The following is a 20,567-nucleotide window of genomic DNA, read 5'->3' as shown; positions in this document are numbered from 1 at the left end:
ATTTGCCTTAGAGAGAACTTCTGCACCAGGCTTTCTGTGTTCATATTCTAATCAACAGAGTGAGCTTAGGGGGAAATTAAGGTGATTCTGCCTCTAGATTTTATCTAGAATAAACATGGTTTTAATCTTCCTAGGGCCACCAATGTGGGTTGAGCTCATTGCAGGAGATGAATGCTGGAGCTCTATTTCTGTTCTAGGGTTGTGAGGATCAGAAAATCTCCCCAAAGCTAAAGTATTTTGCAAAGAATAGAGTACTTTGCAGATAAGAGGAATTGGTATTATGGTTTTTAATACTGTGGCAGCTCAAGATCCTTCACATGGAGTCAGTTAGTTAAGTCTTCCTGGGATCATGTTGTTAGACAACAGGGAAGCAAAGACAACTGAAATAACTGACACTAGCTTCCATTGGGGCAAAGATCTAGGCTGGTCTAAGACCTAGGCTGGTCTAAGCATTTGAGGACTTACACATCTCAGCTTTTACTGCTAAGAAGAAACCCTGCATAACATTTTTTAAAAAGATAACAAGCCCAGCTAGTGTTCAGTGATTGAATGTTGACCTATGAACTAGGAGGCCACAGTTTGATACCCAATCATGCCCGGATTGTGGGCTTGATACCCAGTAGAGGGTATGTGGGAGGCAGCTGATCAATGATTTTCCCTCATCACTGATGTTTCTATCTCTCCCTCTCTCTTCCTCTATGAAATCAATAAAATATATTTTTAAAAAGATAACAAAACAAAACCTTCCTCTATTGAGACCAACTCCAGTCCTTAAGAACTTGTTAGTCATACTCCACTCACTTAAGGTTTTCTTTTTTTTGGGGGGGTGGGGGGTGGGGGGGGCGTGGAAACCTCTGGTGGCCAAGAATAAAAGAACAAAAGTGCTATCTTTTTTTAAAAGTGCTATCTTGAGCCCTGACTGGTTTGGCTCAGTGGATAGAGCGTCTGCCTGCGGACTGAAAAGTCCCAGGTTCGATTCCAGTCAAGGGCATGTACGTTGGTTGAGGACACATCCCCGGTGGGAGGTGTGCAGGAGGCAGCTGATCGATGTTTAAAAATTCAATAAAATATATATTTTTAAAAAGTGCTATCTTGATGTTTTTCTAAACATGGATTTGAAGATTTCTAACCACTTTACCATGCCCACCCTCACACCTCACTTTTTCAGCATTCCCCTTCACCATTGCACCAAGTACAGGATGGTGAGAGCTATTCAGATGCAGTGTAGGCTATAAGGGACTGCATCACCCATAAAGAATTTTAAAATAATAGTAAAGCCAACCAAACATTTGTCTGAGTTTTATTATTACCAGGCACTGGCAATTCTGAACAACATTCCATATACTCCTTTCAGCAAGAACTGATTGCTCCCATCAATGCCACCATCTACCCCTCTTCCAATGACACTACTCTTGAAGACCCTGGGTGCAAGCCTGGGCACTAGTAGATATGCCAAGAATTTTTAACAACTAATTACTCTGATAAATGAAGGTATACTAATATGCTAATGAAGGGACATAAAGCTTCCTTCCTCCCCACCCTCAGCACACACATTAAGAACCCACCCTATATTACCAAATGATGTCTGCCTCTTAAGAGGTTCCTTTAAAATGGTGGCCCTTTTTTGTTAGATAATCCAGAGCTGGTATTTCCAGATACTTAGGAGAGAATTGCAAAAGCAGAGGGTCTGTTATGGACTGAATGTTAGTGTCCCCACAAAATTCATATTATGAAGCCTCCCAATGTAATGGTATTAGGAGAGGGCCTTTGGAAGGGAATTAAGTCATGAGAGTGGAGACTTCATGATGGAATTAGTGCCCTTATAAGAAAAAACTCAAGAGAGAGACTCTCTTTTTATCTCTGCCATGTGAGGACACAGTGAGACAGTGGCCAGTCTGCAAGCTAGTCAGAGAATTCTCACCAGGAACCAAATCAGAGACACCTTGATCTTGGACTCCCCAGCTTCCAGAACTATGAGAAGTAAATGTTTGTTGTTTAAGCCACCCAGGCTAAGGTATTTTGTTATGACAGCCTGAGCTAAGACAGTGGGAAGGCTAGGAGAAACTGCTTACTTCACCAATTCATAGGGCCAGCCCTGGCTGGGAAGCACTAGTGGTTGGTGCACATTCTCCTAGTACTTGATGGACTGGTGTCTTATATCCATAGCTATCAAGACAATGTCTAAAATTCTGTTTTAGGAATGAATGAAGTATTCGTCTCCATACTGGTTGTTGGAGTTTTGCCAATGCCACTCTTTCATTCATTTTGCTGAGTTCTTACTTTTGAAATTGCAATTAAGATAGGCTCTATTGTGCTTGAGTAAACAGATTCTAGAGTGAATATAGCCAAATATCTGTGCTGCTATAACATAGAAGTGTCTGCTGTCAGGTTCAAGGAAGTGGAATAAGAAAGCCCAAGGCTAAGTCCTCAGGCATACAACCTTTGCCTGGAAAGTGCCCCTGAAATAATAAACAAACATAGCAGCTGGATAAGAGGTACCTGAGGATCTACTTTTTAAATTGAGGTATAACTTACCTATCATAAAGTAAAGTACAAATATCTAAGGTATACAGCTAACCACATTTGTCTAAACCACTTAACCGCACTTAGATCCAGCACCTGAGAAGGGTCCCTCATGCCTCTTCACAGTAGAGGCAGCCAGGATTCTGATGAAGTCCCCTTCTCATGTTAGTGATTTTAAAAAATATTTTTACTTATTTTTTTGAGAGAAAAGAAAGGAGAGGGAGAAAGGAAGCAAAACACTGATGAGGGACAAACATCTATTGGTGGCCTCCTGCACTGCCCTTATCAGGCATTGAGCCTGCAGCCCTGGCATGTTCCCTGACTGGGAATCAATCTAGCAACCTTTTGGTGCATGGGACGATGCCCAACCAACTGAGTCACACTGGCCAGGGCATGTTAGTGACTTTCAATTGGTACATTTTATTCTAAAGTGAGATAACATTAACTAGGTGGGATTTTATGGCTCCTAGACTATCTCACAATTGGTATTACTAGCACCTCAGTCTGTCCTGGGGTTGTTAGAACTTGCATCTGAATCTTCCAGCAACTATGGTATTTGTTGCAAGACACCTGCTTTTTGACTCATGTTGTCAGCCCAAGCAGGTTCAACAGGACATTCACCCAGGTCTGGAACAACTGGAAAAAAATGCCTTCGGTAAAACATAAGAGAAAAGAAAGTAGAATTGCACCTACCCACACTAATGACACAACTGAAGTGGTTGTGTTTTGTTTGTTTTGGCTTGTAAATCATTGTGTGAACATGATAGAGTATATTTACACAAACCTAGATTATATAGCCTACTACACACCTAGCCTTATGGTATAGCTTATTGATCCTAGGCTACAAGCCTGTGTAGCATGGTACTGTACATAACTACACAAGATTAAATCAAGCACAAGATAAAATGATGCAATCAAGAGCTGTGGTAAATACAATATGTATGAAGTTGCTGCTGGTATAAAATGGCATACTGTTTCACAGCAAACTTTTTTTATAAGTAGAAAAAGTATGCTATAAAATAATAAAGGTATAGTACAATAAATACATAAGCGGTAACATTGTCATTTATTATCATATTAAATCTTATGTACTGTACACAATCATATTGCTGTACTTTTATATGACTGGTAGCTCAGTAGGCTTATTACACTAGCATCACCACAAATACATGAGTAATGCATTGCACTATGATGTTACTAGGTAATTGGAATTCTTCAGCTCCTTTATAATCTTACTAGAGGTCTGGTGCACGAATTCATGCACAGGTGGAGTCCAGCCAGCCTGCCCCCTGGTTGAACCCCCAGATGAACTCTGGGTCAAACTCCTGGTAGAGGGGACAATTTGCATATTAGCCTTTTATTATATAGGACTAGAGGCTCGGTGCATGAAAATTCATGCACTTGGGGGGGTCCCTTAGCCCGGCCTGCACCCTCTCACAGTCCCGGACACCTTGGGGGGTGTACACCTGCCAGCTTAGGCTCGAAGCTGTCAGCCTGGCTTGTAACTGAGTGGAGCTCCCCCTGTGGGAGTGCACTGACCACCAGGGGGCAGCTCCTGCGTTGAGTGTCTGCCCAATAGTGGTCAGTGCACGTCATAGCAACCAGTCATTCCTGGTCGTTCCACCATTAGGGTCAATTTGCATATTGCCCTTTCATTATATAGGATGGGATTGCTGTCATATATGCAGTCTGTTGTTGACCAAAACGTCATTATGTAGCACATGACTGTATCTTACACCAACTATAGGTTCAATTTCTGGGCTAGAGAACCAAGTAGCATGAAACTATATTTTTAGCTTAGTTTCTGGGATGTGGTAGGAATCCAGTCTTCTCCACTCACTAGCTGTGTGCCTTTGAGCAAGTTACTTAACCTCTTTGAGCCTCAGTCCCTTCTCTGTAAATAGACAAATGATACACAATTCATAAGCTTATTGTGAGAATTTAATGAAATTGTACATTTGAAGTACTTGGCCCAGAGCCTGGTAGATTATACATGCTCATTAAACATTATAGTTATTATAGTTGTTGTTTTTTGCCCACGGTTGCTATAAAAATTAAATGAAAAAATAAATATAAGGTATTTAGCTCAGTGTCTGGTACATAGCAAGAATTCAACAAATGACCCCTTTATTCCTTACTTCTCTCCTCTTTCAGCTTGAAAAAATTGGTAATTTTTATTTTAACCGATTAACTTGTATTCAAGGGAGTGGACAAAGCTGGTGTAGCCAGCTACCAAGTATCAGAATCTAACTGTTATTGAGACAAAAGGCTGTCATGCAATAACCCAACCATGCTGTTATCAGTCTGCCATCCTTCCTGTTTCTCTAGGCAGCCTTTCCTGATGTCAACTCAACCAGTTAATCTCTCAGTCACTTGACGTGTGGCTATATATACACACAAATATGTGTTCATGCATCCTGTGCTACAAGCATTTACTGTCAAGTTTATCTGAGAACACCATATGGTGTATATGAAATGCTGAAACTATGTTCAAGTTTAGATTTTCATAAAGCTAGGAACATAAAATAATTCCTTGGAAAGTATTTATCCACAATGAAGATATGTATAGTGCTTTCTTGTACAGAGCTTTACTTGTTTTCCACATGCTTTCACATATATAGCATCTTTTAATCCTTAAGACAAACTTGAAGGTAGGCATGGCATGTATATTACTCCAAATTCAGAAGAAACCAAGTCTTAAAGAAGTTTATTAACCTACTTGCCAGAGGTTACTTTGTTTATTAGTGGTGGAATCAGGTTCTCTACATTGACTTCAAGCCCTCTTATAAACATCTATTGTTTTGGAACTAGGTATTGCATACTTAGGATTCAAAATATTGCAAATAACCATTGAATGCCATACCACACCACACTTATAAACAGTGTAAAGAATGGGACATTTTTATAAATAGAGAAATAGAGATACTTACAATTACAACATTGCACTACAGACATAGTGGTGGAACTGGGTTGAAATTCTTAGTCTAGTGTGTGATATTTTTTCTCTTCCTCTTCCTATCTCCTCCCTTTCCTCCCTCCTTCCCTTCCACCTCTCTTTATTTTTTCATTCACTTCCTTCCTTCCATCTATCTTTTCCTCTCTCCCTTTCACCTTCACCCCTCTCTTTTATTTCTCTCTTCTGTCCTCCCCTCTCTCTTTATTCTCTTCTCTTCTCTTTGGTCTTTCCCTCTCTCTTTCTCACTCTCCATCTTCCCCCATTCCTCTTATTTCCTCCTGCCTTTCTTTTCTTTGGAAATTAATTCTCTTTCTTTTCCAAATAATTCTCACCATTTTTGAGCTGATGTATCCAACGCTTCCTCAATTCTTCTGTTGGGGAGAAGACATAGAGAGGCCCTTCATCATATACAACCTGGGACAATGGACACACAGACTTTAGCAGTTAGGATTCAGAATAAAAGGAGAAAGATCTTGATGTAAATAATCTTAAGTCACAACTTTGTATATTCATAGTGGAAAACAAAAAAAAGCCGGGTCTTTAGTTAACATTTGGTCCAGGGTCATGTGAGCTATCTGCAGAATTCCAAAGCAATTCATATCCAGGTATGTAGGAATTAGAAGGTCTTAGCTTACTGAATACTAGGTTCTCCTGACTTCCGTTTCAATTTGTGTGTAAATTTAGTTCATAATGTTTCCCTCGGCCCATGGTGGAGACAGGACTTTTGTTTATTCAACAAAAGCTATTTTATAATCCTATTAAACTATGAGTTTGTATAGAGAATTGAAGTAATGATTTATATAACTGAAGTCTTGGTTAGTACATATGAATTCACTTGGATAATATGGAACCAAATTTTAACTCATGGCTAATTTCCCCTCACAGCCCAGTGGCCTCCACTTCCCAATATCAGCCAAAGTAAACCAAACATGGACACAAATCCACTCCAAAAAGAGTAAAGTATATGTTAAGCACTATCATCAAATCAAACAGTCAATATTTTTAACACCTCACACGAACAAGGCACTGTGCTAAGTGTTGTAGAGACTTAATAAACCTCCCATAGTGGATTCTAAAGTCAAATGTAAATTAATTTTGAATTATATGTAGCTTAGCTTTTTCTACTAGCCCAGCCAAACAATGTCATCTTGTTGAAACACAATGGTAGCAAAACTATGTCTAAAATACCCCTCCATCAAAATTTTTGTAAAGTTTGATACAGTCAAGGACATGAGCAAGATCCTTTTACATTTTTCTTCTTGCTTGTTAGTCTTGCTGTGCTCATCAATCCATGACAGAAAGCCCCCTCCCCTGAGACTTTCCACTTCCTTTTCTGGCTTTCACTGTTGCAGGGGCTTCTATATTCACGACAAGTGGCTTACAGAGTTCTCAGGACACAAGCAAGATGAATTGAATTTCTTGTTCTCCTTTATGGCTTACAATGCATCTATCAAACATATGTCTATGTGGCTCTCCAATCATCCCAGACTAGAATAGAATTTAGGTTTATGTATAAGTCTAATAAGCCTTCCCCATACCAAACTTCCTAATACTTCTCCCCTCCCCTTTTCTGGCTTTTCAACCCACATGGCCACCGTTAGACAGATATGCAGAACCAGAGGAAGTGAAATGCTCACTCGACGAACAGCTCATCTTTCTCAATGCAGTTATCATATACAAGACACACCACAATAAAATTAATGCCATTATGGGGTCTCTTTGAGGTGTAGAAACTAAAAGAAACTATGTGAGATTGGGAAAATAGAACAGCAAACACTCTTAGATCATACCAGTCTCATTTCTTAGTCCAGTTTCCTTGTTCACCTCAACTTTTGTTTCCTGGGACTTAGTATCCTGCTTTTTGCCCCACATCCCATCCCTAATGATTACATTACAGGTTCCTCTGAGAGCTGGTGAGAGAAAATACCTCACCTGGAAGGGGTAAGGGAACCTTTCAATGATTGAGATCTGTTCCATTTCACCAGACTCTTCACCCCTTCTCTGCAATGAAAGAAGAAAAATCATGGTTATTGGTTGATGCATTGTTCTTTCCTGTATTTCCTTTGGTGCTGTGAGTTCTTTGCAGTAGGCCAAGAAGGCTCTCCTGCACAGACAATGCAGATTCTTAGTGACTGCTTCCTATAACCTAGTAAGGACACATATCCATAGGAACCATCGCATATTCATTTTTTTAAAGAGCCTCAGACATCTTAAATCATTGCAGAAATGGAGTTTACTCCATAAATGGTACTGGGACATTTAACCACTAATATTGGTGGTAGGGGAAGGAGTTAGGTAGCTATTTCACACCATACACCAAAGTAAAATCTGGATGGATTCAAGAGCTTAATGTAAAAAAATGAAACTGAGCCCTAGCTGGTTTGGCTCAGTGGATAGAGTGTTGGCCTGCAGACTGAAGGGTTCTGGGTTCAATTCCAGATGAGGGCACATGCCCGGGTTGTGGGCTTGATCAGGAGGGGGCATACAGGAGGCTGATCAAGGATTCTCTCTCATCATTGATGTTTCTATCTCTCTTTTCCTCTCCATTCCTCTCTGAAATAAATAAAAATTGAAACTGAATGACTGAGAAAAAAACAACTGGCAATAAAATCTTGTGGGAGATAAGAGCTTTCTAATATAATGATAAAAATTAAAATCATTAAGTAGAAGGTGAATTAATTTGATGACATAGACTTTAAAATCCATAGACTTTAACAACAACAACAATAATTGCAAAATAAGGCAGCAACGAAATACCATTTTTCTTGATGACAACTTAACAAACATTTACAATATTTGGTATTTTTTGTTTTTTTAATCCTCACCTGAGGATATTTTTCCATTGATTTTTAGAGAGAGTGGAAGGGAGGGGAAGACAGACAGAGAGAGAAACATCAATGTGAGAGAGACACATTATTGGTTGCCTCCTGCATGCGCCCTGACCAGGGTTGGGGATTGAGCCTGCAACCAGACCTTGACCAGAATCGAACCTGGGACCTTTCAGTCTGAAGGCTGATGTTCTATCCACTGAGCCAAACCTGTCCAAGGCTATAATATCTGGCATTGAAAAAAATGTAGAGAAATAGATATTCTCATGCATAATTTGTAGGAGTGTATTAAATTCAAATTCCACTTCTAGTAAACAAAATAGAATAAAAAGATAAAAATAACCAAAGTGCATAGATTTCATAAAGAGAAGAAAAATTTTACCTCTAGGAAGTTATTGAAGAAAAAGACTAACAAAAGTACATATGTATACAAGGATGTTCCTCCAACATGGTTTATAATGTCAAGTACTTGAAAACAACTTAAGTGTGTAGTAACAGGGAATTGGTTAAACAAATTACAGAATTGTATATCCATGATAAGGAATACGATGCAGCCATGAAATTCATATTATTAATGAGTACCTATTGTCATGGGTTAAAGATTTCCATATATTGAAAATGTAGGTTGCAAAGCAAGATGTGTAGTATGATTCTATGTTTTAAATATATAACACATATTAGTTTGGAAATATGTGATGGTAGTGGAAAAAACATACACCAAAATGTTAATAATGTTTTAGCTAGATGATGTGATTATTTATGATTTTATCTTTTCTTGTGATTTTTCATATTTTTGCAAGTTTCTATAATATTAATTTCTCTTGTAATCTGAAAAAAATGATACTTTAAAATTAACTCAATAAGTGGTATGCCCAGGAGAGGCTATGGGAAATGAGAGGAGAATAAGTGAGCTATTTAAAAAAAAATTCTTATTATTCAGAGTCCTGGGATACTGGCTTTAAAACCAACTCAACCTTGCAAATCTGACCCTGGTAACTGGGGGAATAAAACCAACCATCTCTGATTAGTTTGAAAAGTTGATATGATGCCATCTTGAAATATGTGTTACAAATTTTTCTAGGTAAATGAGTTGTTCTGAATCTGAGGGAAAATGCTGAGACTTGGTAGAATTAGTACATGGCAGAGTGAAGAATTTTATAAAGCTTTTTCTGTGTGTTCCACATTATACCGTATCACCAACCAGTTTATTTACAGAGAATTGAAGTGTTCCAAGTTTCTTATCTGCTTCCCCATCACCTACCCCCACCCCCGTTCTGTCAATGGTCTCTTCTTACCGGAATCTGTCTTTCAGGGGGAGGATTTTTTTCAGGAACCACTGTTTCAACACAAGTGATCTTCTCAACATCTATTGAACCCTTCTTACTGCCTCTTCTCTGAGAGAGAGAGTGAGGAAGAAAATGGAGAAAGAATATAGATGATGTGTTGTGGAATTGCACACATGAAACTTGTATAATTGTATTAACCAGTGTCACCCCAATAAATTCAATAAAAAGGAAAAAAAGAGTGATTAAGCAACCGGATGATTAGATTTTATCTACTCATTCAACATAGTGAGGTGACACCCACGATCTATTATCAGGGCCCGTCATTTTGAAAAGACAAAAAAAACTTCCAACTCTCACCCTTTTTTGACTACCAGATGGAGGGTAAGCACTATAAAAGAGTAGATGACTGTGTGTTTTTTTATAACAAAAAATAAGGAAGCAATTTTCAAGTCTTGGATTTCATTCTCAACAATCATTTAACGAATGCTCACCAATGGCAAAAATCCCATGGTAAGATTTCCCTCATGGCTTCTTAGCACCTTTGAAATTTTTGCTCCTATGTGGTTGTAGCTAATTCTAGTCTAGGAAACATTTTGCTGAGTTTAAAATGTACTTAAGTCCCTCCCACCTTTCTCCTCCAACCAAAAAGACTCTAACTCCTCCCCAATGAAGATCTAAGGCCAAGTCCTTGATACTCAGGTATCACAGCAGAGAAACTTACCCCACGTTCAAAATCATACTCATAGTAGGAAAGTTTCTGCACGGTCAAAAGAAAAAGGCGCTTCTTGAAGTTTAAAGGTGATGTTTTCTTTTTCTGCTGGGATCGCTTCAGAAAGATGCTCTCCAGTATTACTGCAGCCATAGCTTCGTCTTTCTGGAGCTCACTTGTGTGCTGTTGATAATGAAAGCTCTTGACAACCCATCACATTAATTCTAATCACCCCTGGTACCCCCTCAGCCTAGCCACCTAGTTTCAAATGGAACAGAAACATGTAGAGCTAACAAAGGACCTTCTTCGTTCCTTAACATCCTTCTTCCACAGTCCCCATCTCTGTCAGTTTTCAGGTATAATGGATGTACATTGAATAGGGTGGATTGGTTCTACATTGTAACCTCACATAAACGAAGGTCTTGTATAAGGCAATGAAATGCTGTAGATGGCAAGTGACATGTACCTGTGTGCTTGGTAATGTCTAGAGGCAAATTTATACTAACCGTCCTTTTATGATGATAAGTGCAGAATCTGTGAATAGCAAAAGTCTCTGTGCAGCTGTGGACTCTGATATCCACAACAGAGATAATGCAGGTGCCAGAACTCCACTGAAGCAGATATTGGACTTTCAGTTCCCAGTTTCCTAGATGGTGAATGTAATTTTTCAAACATTGTCCCACTGGGGTCTATACAAGGGGTCTAATAAGGATATGGAGGGTGCACCTGCAATTATGGATGAATACTAACTGCCGCCCAACTGATTTTGCTCATCACCCACTGATAGAGCTACAAATCGTGGAAGCTTTGTTCTAAAATTAAAAAAAAAAACAATTTTGGGGAGGGAGTTGTTTTTGTTTTTTGGCTTTCCCCCACCTTTTTTTTTTTTAAAATATATTTTATTGATTTTTTACAGAGAGGAAGGGAGAGAGATAGAGAGTTAGAAACATCAATGAGAGAGAAACATCGATCAGCTGCCTCCTGCACATCTCCCACTGGGGATGTGCCCGCAACCCAGGTACATGCCCTTGACCGGAATCGAACCTGGGACCTTTCAGTCCGCAGGCTGCCGCTCCATCCACTGAGCCAAACCGGTTTCGGCATCCCCCACCTTTTTACTTAGATTAGTTCTTAAACAGCATCATACAAAAATGATGCAGTCGTATTACTCTTATGGATGCCATCTCTGATCATTTATAAAAAGTAACTCATGTCCTAACCAGTTTGGCTCGGTGGATAGAGCGTCGACCTGCGGACTCAAGGGTCCCAGGTTCAGTTCCGGTCAAGGGCATGTACCTTGGTTGCAAAATAAAGTTAGCAGGTTTTTTACTGCTTGTGAAGCACAGATGATTGCTCACACCAGGAAAGCAACGGAGTGGTTTTTATTGAAGCCTGAGTCTATCCACACCGTTATATTACTCTTTTCTGTGATATAGAAGTGTCTATTATCACACTGGAGGGACAAAAATAGGTTAAAGGAACAGCAGGATGTTCAGAATGATCTGCTATGTGGATGCCATTGTCTTCTGGGGGTGGATTAGTTCATGGTTTGTAAATAATCTTTCAAGAAAAAATTGGGCAAAGGAGCAAACCTTTCCCCACACCCTTCCACACAGCTCTCTTCCCTAACTCCTTGGTTTAAATGGGAATGGCAAACTCTTAAGTGTTTACAACCAATGAGAGTCCTTTCTTATATTCAGATTCAGCTAAAATCCCAAAGAGATTTCTTTTGATATTAAAGTTATTCATTTACACAGAAGTAGTAGTAACCAACTAATAAAACTCTTTTCTCGGGAACTGCCAACTCATGGAGATTCCTGTGATAATATTGCATTTGTTCCCATAGTGAATTCTAATTAAGTACCTCTTCACAAACAAAGACTCAAATTACATGAAACAAAATAAAATCCTAAAGAAACTGAGCAGCATAACCAGAAAATTGGATCTGAAGCTTCCCAACAAACCATGTCTGGCTAATTTTTTAAAGCTGAGTAAAGCACATCCAGCATTTTGTCTTTGGTTTTGTTGCAAACTCTTGATAGATATACTCCCTGCTCAGACCCAACATCTGCTTCAGTCTTGGTCTCTGTTCCTATTTCCTATAAGGCAAGTCCTTCTGGGAGCTGTCTCTGCTCTTTTTCATTTTTAGAACAAATCCAGTTTGTACAAGAGGGAGCCTTCCTCTCTTTCAAGTGTCTGTGTTGGGGTAGGGTTTAGTGTTGGTCTAAGTATGAGGAAGTAAGTAAGCCTCTCACTAGCCAAAACCCCTGTGAGCAAGCGGTGAAATGGACTCTACCCTAGTCTAGATCATTGAGCTGGAGGATTCCTGGGATTTCCATGGCCTGGTCATCCCTTCTTTGACTGCTCTTCTCCTATTTCCTTGTGATCCAGTCTGGAAATGCAGCTTGAAAATGTGGCAGTTTTTTCTTAGTCACCACTGGTCCATCCAGCAATAATGTGAAAAGAGAGGTATCTATCTTTATGTCTTTCTGAAGGTTGCTATGTAATGAACACTGTGTGTTAGAGAGCACTTGCAGTTTCTTTAGGGAAATGTTTTATAGCAGGCACTAATTTTTTTCCCTAACAATTTCAGAAGCCTATAGAGTTGATTTGACGACAAACATGCACCATGAGAACTGACCATACACTTCACTCAGAGGGTGGAAATGGAAGTGACATGAATCACACACACACACACACACACACACACACACACACACATACTTATATAAAGAAAGAGGAAAAGTAATAGATACAAAACTCTTTGTTTAAAATACAGAATTACAACATTATAATGTTCTCATTATTAAACTCAAAAGCAAAGATTTTGAGCTTAATAAGAAATAGTTCATCCATCTTACAGACTGGACTATGCCAAGAAATTAATATATAGAGCACTTGCAGAATCAGTAATCTAAACCACCCTTGGCTCCTATCTTTACTCAAGTTAATATAAAACACTAGTAGGGACAACACCAGAGCAAAATTCAGGAAACTTCATAGCCTGCCTTTGATTTGGAAGAATGCAGAAGATGCTAATTAGAAATAGCCAGTCATTCATAGTTCAAATAACTACTTAGCCAGAATATCCAAGAAGCAGTGTGTTCTCTTTATTTCTCCTTTAAAGCATTATTTAGTTTTCCAGCAAGATTCTGGCTATTCCTTTTTTTCCCTAGGGAAATAGAAGAGAACTCTTGTATCAATGCAGTCTACCTGTCAGGCATTTTACATGCATTATTTTATTTATCACAAAAAAACAGATGAAGGAAATGAGGCTCAGGGAGATTATGTGATTGCTCAACCTCATCCATCTGGACTCCACAACCCTTACTGTTTCTGTAATACTTCATTGTCTCCCAAAGGGATTTTTTTTCTTTCAGTGAGGTGTGATGCCATCTACCTCAGCATGCTGTCATTTCCCATGGCTATTATCAAACAGTAGTTGGAACAGACTCCTATTCGTCTTCCAGGAACATTCCGCATAAGAGGAAATGTTGGTAAATACAGGGGTAAGAGGATTGTGGAACAGTTTCCTCTACAATATTCTTCCAGGATGGAAAAGATTATTTTCCTTGTTAACTGTCCATAGTACCTTTTCCCACATGAAGATTCTTTCCCACATGAAGTCCTGCCAGGTTTTCTTACATTTTCTTTTAAATCTTCCACAAGGAGATCCTAACTGGCAGATTCCTAGAGTCACTCACTGTTTCCTTTTCATTGTTGATGGGATAAAAGCTCAGTGATTAGGTGGAATGCTCACTTTTTTTGTCCCTTGGGTTGTTATTGCTTATTATGGATGTAAAATTTTGATTGAATGAACTTTTTGTATAATATGAAATATTGCAAATAGACAAAAGTGCAAAGAATAACATTATACTCGTGTACTCACTACTTAGCTCTACAGAGTCCTAACTTTCTGCCATAATTGCTTCCAGAGGTGGACAAAGCGGGAGAGGGGGGTTAATGGGCACAGAAAAAGACTTTGCTTGGTGCGATGGGCACACGTAGGCATGTGCAGATAATGTTTTATTGAGGTTTACACTTGAAATCTGCATGGTTTTATTAACCAATGTCATCCCAATGAATTCATTTAAAAAAAAAGAAAGAAAGAAATGCACCATAGCTGGTTTGACTCAGTGGATAGAGAGTTGACCTGAGGACTGAAGGGTCCCAGGTTCTATTCTGATCAAGGGCACATGCCCAGATTGCGGGCTCGATCCCCAGTAAGGGGCATGCAGGAGGCGGCCAATCAATGATTCTCTCTCATCATTGATGTTTCTATCTCTCTCTTCCTCTCCTTTCCTCTCTGAAATCAATAAAAATAGATTTTAAAAAAAGAATGTGATCCATCCATAGAGTAAAAACCTTCTTGTGTCTTTCACAATCCATCCCTTCTTCCTTAGAGGTTAGCAGTATTTTGGCTTCGGTGTTTGTCATTCGTGGACATGTTTTTATATTATTACTATATATGTAAGTAGTCATAAAAGATATTTAGTATTGGTTTGCATGTTCTACATTTTTATGTAAGTGGTACATATTCTTCAACAACTTGCTTTCTTTCTCAATGAAATTTTTAAAGATTTATTTGTCTTGGTAGCTCTAGCTCATACATTTTTACTTTTATATTTTATTGAATTTATTGGGGTGACAGTGGTTAATAAAATCATATAGGTTTCAAGTCTATAACTCAATAATGTATAATCTGCACACTGCATCGTGTGCTCAACCCCCAAAGTCAAGTCTGTTTCCATCCCCATTTATCCCCACTTTGCCTTTATTCACCCTTTCTCCCACGTCCACTCCCCCCACCCCACTTTCCCTCTGGCTATCACCATACTGTTGTCTGTGTCTATGTGTCATATATATATTTTCTCCTAATCCTTTCACCTTTTTCACCATTTTAATTCACTTTTATATGTGGAAAATATTCTATATGATATGATGACTATGTCATACTTCATTTTTCCATTCTCCTATTAGTGGGGTATGGAAGTTATTAGTTTTCAATTATAAGCAAAGCTGCCACAAACATTCTTGTACATGTGAGATAGTTTTCCATTCTCAAAATGAATTCTCACTTATTCAGACAAAGTGGTAAACCCAAGTCCAGCTTATCTGTGTTATTCCTTTTTCCCTCTTCATTCCTCTCTTACTGATGCTTTACTATGAAATCTGAAAGAATTATCTGTCAATTGTCTCTAATCAGAGTATAATCAATGGGCTAAATTTAGCTTATGAAAGATCTCTTCTCAGTCCCAAAAAGCATCTCTCAGGTTCTGGTTGAGATTTTGATTAAGAATGTCCTGGCCTGAGAATGAGAAGAGAAGTCTTCTTTAAAATATCATAACCATAGCAACAAAGAAACTTAAATACTTTTGTTAGGTTCTCAAAAAGCTCTATTCAGACCCTAGTGCAGTGATGGCGAACCTATGACATGCTTGTCAGAGGTGACACGCAAATTCATTTTTTTTGGGTTGATTTTTCTTTATTAAATGGCATTTAAATATATAAAATAAATATCAAAAATATAAATCTTTGTTTTACTATAGTTGCAAATATCAAAAAATTTCTGTATGTGACACGGCACCAGAGTTAAGTTAGGGTTTTTCAAAATGTTGACACGCCCAGCTCAAAAGGTTCGCCATCACTGCCCTAGTGAAACATAATTATTTTATGAAAAGCTTCAGGGTCAGACTACAGGAAACCAAATTTATGGTGAGGACTTCCAGGCAGAATCAGTTTTTGGCTGCGTGCTAACCAGGAAAATTCTCATCTGCTGTAGTCATTTCCAAGATGTTTCAGGGGTATGGTTCTTCTTCAGCATTTCACATCAACATTTTACATTTTCTTCTATGGTTTTGGAAACTTCTGAGTCTCTGGAATACATCATGTCTTCTGCCCTGCCCCAGAGACAGTAGATTCTAGCCAAGTGATAAGGAAAGGAGAGCTAATGTGCAAATTAACAGTCGGCATCACATTGATGGTGACTGCTGGAGTGTCCATCTTTCACTCTGGACTTGTGTGCTCCTTTGGCTTTTTTGTCAGTTTTTGTTTTCCCTGTTTTAAACATTTTTATTTTTATTTGATATCAAAATAGCATATATTCATTATAGAAAATGTTTCAATTACAGGAATATTAAGAAGAAAACACCAACTATAAGCTCATTATCCAGAAGCATTATTATGTGGCCATATTACTTTTCTTTTTTTTCTGTGCATTTTTATCATACTTGAGATCATATTGCACATTACCTATCCATCCATCCAATACAAAAATTTCTAAAGTTCTTGTGTAACATTACTCCTGATTATTTTCCCATGATAGTAGGATCTCTAAATAAGAATAATTGAACAGCTGAAACCGGTTTGGCTCAGTGGATAGAGCGTCGGCCTGCGGACTGAAAGGTCCCAGGTTTGATTCCGGTCAAGGGCATGTACCTTGGTTGCGGGCACATCCCCAGTAGGAGATGTGCAGGAGGCAGCTGATCGATGTTTCTCTCTCATCGATGTTTCTAACTCTCTATTTCTCTCCCTCCCTCTCTGTAAAAAATCAATAAAATATATTTTTTAAAAAAAGAATAATTGAACAAGTCAAAAGTATGTGCATTTTGCATTTTGCAATATATTGACAAAATTGTTCCCAGAAACATTGTACCAATTTCCGTTCCCATTAGCAGTTTTGAGAGACTGCTTTCCCCCTACTTTTACCTCTTTTCTACTCCATTTCTAATCATTTTTATTCTGTGCAGGCTAATCTGCCTTCTCATTGAGACAATGATCTTAAACTCCACTATATTCCAATCTACAACTTGTCTAAAATTTAACTTATCTTGATTCCCTAGAATGTTCTTCTTCTAGGGATGAGCTAATAGACTATAGCTCATTTCCTTTCCAGGGAGGCAGGTCAATAAGATGAGCAACTCCTTGAGGTCCTGATGACCAACATTAACCCTATGGACATCTACTGATGGCCCTCAGAGAGTAAGAAAGAAAGCCTAAAATTAAGGCTTGTGTTTCCAATGCTCTCTGAACACCCTCAGTTAGTGCACATGAACCTCCATAGAAACTGAAAGTCACACGTGGCCCATTTGTTTCAGGGTCCTCAGAGGAGTTCTCTCTCTCCCTCCTCTGATGGCTTCATTTGCATAACCAAGCAGCTTTGGAATGAATTAGTTCAAGGTCGGTCTATAGCTTCTTGTTGAGCACTGCCTCACTGAAAATTCTAGCTCTCCCTTATTCCCAGGAGTTAGAAATCAAATCTTAGCATCTTTGAGTGAAAAGCAGCAGATATCTATGGACTCTGTGGAAAACACCCAAACTGGTTTTCAAAAGCATATCTTGTCCTTATACCTAAGTCACTTCCTGATATAGATCTAGTCCACTGAAAGGAAACTCTGTAGGAAATTTGCTCTAATGGAAATAGTAAATCATTTAAAATTGCTCCAAGACCCTAGAAGTGAACGGAAAGTTGTACTAGTTCTCACCAAATGGAATTTACAAAGGATTCTAAACAAATATATCACTAGACATAAGCAACAGGAATTTGGGCTTTAACATAAGCAAATAGTTTAATCAGCCTGAATATAAAAGGGGTCAGAATAGAGCAGACAGGGCTAGCCTTAAGGGATACTGTTTCTGTAGAATGCTTTAGGTTCCATGAGTATTTGCATTTTGTGGCTTATGTGGAGGGTGACATTGTTTTATCAAATAACTGAGACTCCAAAAAAGGCTCTAGCACCCTTGGTTCAGAGGCTTGGCATGCAAAATGCGGGAAGGAGCAGAACTAGCACACAACTAACAGCACAGAGGACAGCCCCTGAGCTGGTAGACCCCTGCCTCTGAGCTTTACTGCTGCCCTGCTTCTGGGAATGCAGAGCATTTGATTTGGAGCTTGGAGAGCTGGGTGATCTGGAAATGGGACCGGGATTCCTTTTGGAGGTCCAGCAGCACATCCAAAGATGTCTTGGTCAGAATCAGCAATCCCTTTTGTTCCAAATACCACACCATTTGCTCTAATCATGCCCTCTGGGGACACTGGCAAGTTTTAGGCAGAAGAAAAATAACAGCAAACACTGAGAAATTAGTACTTACTATTGCCAGGCCCTGTTTTAATTGCTTTAAGTGTTTAAACATGCTTATTGATCTCAACAATCCTATGGGGAAAGTATTAGGAAAGTAAGGTGGAAAAGAAAAAAAAAGTAAGGGGAAAGAGAACAAGTAAAAGAGCAGGGGGCAGGAAAGGGGCAGGAAAAGCAATTCAACAATTACTTATTAAGCACCGACTCTGTCCCAGGGGCTGTGGTAATGGACAAAATAAAGGAGGGGATAAAGAAGAGGGGCCACCGGTAAGAGAAAGGAGGTGGAGGGGAAAAGGGGGATGAAGAGGAGGAGGGAAGCAGAAAGGAGAGAAGAAATGGTGAAGACAAGACAAAAGAAAGCCGTGCACATGGCAGGCAATGGTAATAGGAAAAACCTCAGGGGTTGGCCACACAGCCTGAGCTGAGGCTGAGGCTGCTTTCTTCGGGCCCAATCTCTTACCCACTATTACCACGAGGTTGGTGCACACAATTCTTCCAACAAGCCAGCTCTGATCCTGGTAACATTGGCCCGACACAGCTTGAGGCAGGTAGCCTACCAAACCTTGGTTTAGCTGGTGCTTTTCCCAGCTTAGAAAGGTCAACGGCCTATTGTGGCATGTGAGTTTTTACTGTTTTGTCAGATAATCTATATCTTAAATGTTTTTCTTCTATGGGTCTCAGTGACACAAGTACATGTTTTGGATTTTCAAGCAATATTTGAACAAAGGACTTATTTTTATCCTACTGCCACTGACGATATTACTTTACAGCCAAGTTTTCCATAGATGTCCCTTTACAACATTTGCTACCTATTCAGATGATCACCTCATGTCACTTTTTTCTCTTACTGTTCCCCCACAACCATCCTCAGAAAAGACCCTTACAGCCTGTTCTGATCATCGGAAGGGACTGCCAGAGCCTTATGCTGATGATATTCTCACCCTCAGTCAGCCTCCTCCGCCTGCCTACTATATCAGCACCAGCCATGCTTTCTCTCTGGCCTCCAGGGATCCCCCAAAAAGGCACTTGCTGCTGCTACCCAGCCCCTGCCATACCCCAGACCCACCTCAGTCCTGACTTAATGCAGGTAGCTTCCCAGATGCATTGAGATGCCAGGACTTTGAAGGTGGGACTCGATCTCAGAAGACACTGGTCCTGGAGACATATTCTTACAGTCGAGAGAGGAAGGACAGTCTGAGCAAACCCCACCCTTTCACAGCCACTCAGTTCCCTTTTTTTGTTTCCTGACTTAAACCAGTGCCTTTTTTTTCTTCTTCTCAACAGCATGGTATCTGGCTCCCTGCTGCTGTCCCTATTCTACACCCCCCCAGCTGTTTCCGCCCTTCATTTGCTTGGGACCTCTGACACTTCTATCTTCAGTCCCCTCTGAAAGACATTACTGGAGCCACTGAGACTCTAGAGGGGCTCACTTGAGCAGACAGGTCACCAGGCCTACCTCCTCAAGGTAAAGGGACAACATAACTAAAGGACTCTGAGGATGGTCAGCAGAGGGAGTGGAGACTTACAGGAAAGAGGAGAAATGTGGACTCACAAAGACAAAGCAAAGGGACCAAAGGGGAAGAGTGCCTTTAGAGTTTCATGTCCTCCAAGGTAGAGGAGACTTGGGTCACACAGTTAAACCTGACAATGAAGGATGGAAAGTCCTCACAAAGGGACCCCAAAGTACAAAGCTTGACAGAATGAGAGACAAGACTTCCTCCTGCTGAGTCATTTTCTAAGAAAGCATTTTTTCTACAGATAAAAATGTCCAAATGTAAGCCCACACAAAGCCTTGTGACCTTCCCCATTTAATGTGGATGTTGATTTTTCTCCCTTAATGAATCTGCCTCAGGGATTAACTCCTAGTTTACACCTGTATCATTAATTCTATTAAGTGATAAATCAGATTAGGTGTTTAGGTGTGTTACTTAAACCTGAAGGTACCTTCAACCACCTCCTATCCTATGTTCCAGCAGCAGTCTTCTTCCAGAGGATTATCCTAGGAAATTTAACTAGTAATGGCTGCAGACTGGGATGGCGGCAGATCCCCTGGTGACTGAACTGATTGCCTACCTTGACACATCAGACACTGCCATGTGTACTTGACCCAGGTGTGGTTTCCTAATGTAAAAACAGATCACAGATCACACCAGAAGTCTGTCAGAATTTTTAAACCAATAGGACTTC

At 39.6% G+C, this 20,567-nt stretch overlaps 1 protein-coding gene across 1 annotated transcript in view; it reads right to left on the bottom strand.

Moving 5' to 3' along the window:
- BTK (Bruton tyrosine kinase) overlaps nucleotides 1-19,609 on the bottom strand; it is a 32,870-nt gene extending 13,261 nt beyond the window's left edge. Inside the window, exons 1-5 of the mRNA XM_006764270.1 lie at nucleotides 19,447-19,609; nucleotides 10,315-10,485; nucleotides 9,603-9,701; nucleotides 7,412-7,480; nucleotides 5,812-5,893 (exon numbers count right to left, since the gene is read on the bottom strand). Coding sequence (XP_006764333.1) covers nucleotides 5,812-5,893; nucleotides 7,412-7,480; nucleotides 9,603-9,701; nucleotides 10,315-10,455 — 391 coding nt within the window. The 5' untranslated portion in view covers nucleotides 10,456-10,485; nucleotides 19,447-19,609. The remainder of the gene's footprint in view (nucleotides 1-5,811; nucleotides 5,894-7,411; nucleotides 7,481-9,602; nucleotides 9,702-10,314; nucleotides 10,486-19,446) is intronic.
- Between the last annotated feature and the right edge of the window lie 958 nt (nucleotides 19,610-20,567).

The sequence above is a fragment of the Myotis davidii genome, unplaced genomic scaffold (genome assembly GCF_000327345.1).
Source record: "Myotis davidii unplaced genomic scaffold, ASM32734v1 scaffold1241, whole genome shotgun sequence".
Lineage (NCBI taxonomy): Eukaryota > Metazoa > Chordata > Mammalia > Chiroptera > Vespertilionidae > Myotis > Myotis davidii.
The sequence above is the reverse complement of the archived record's forward strand: the minus strand, read 5'-3'. Positions and strand labels throughout refer to the sequence as shown.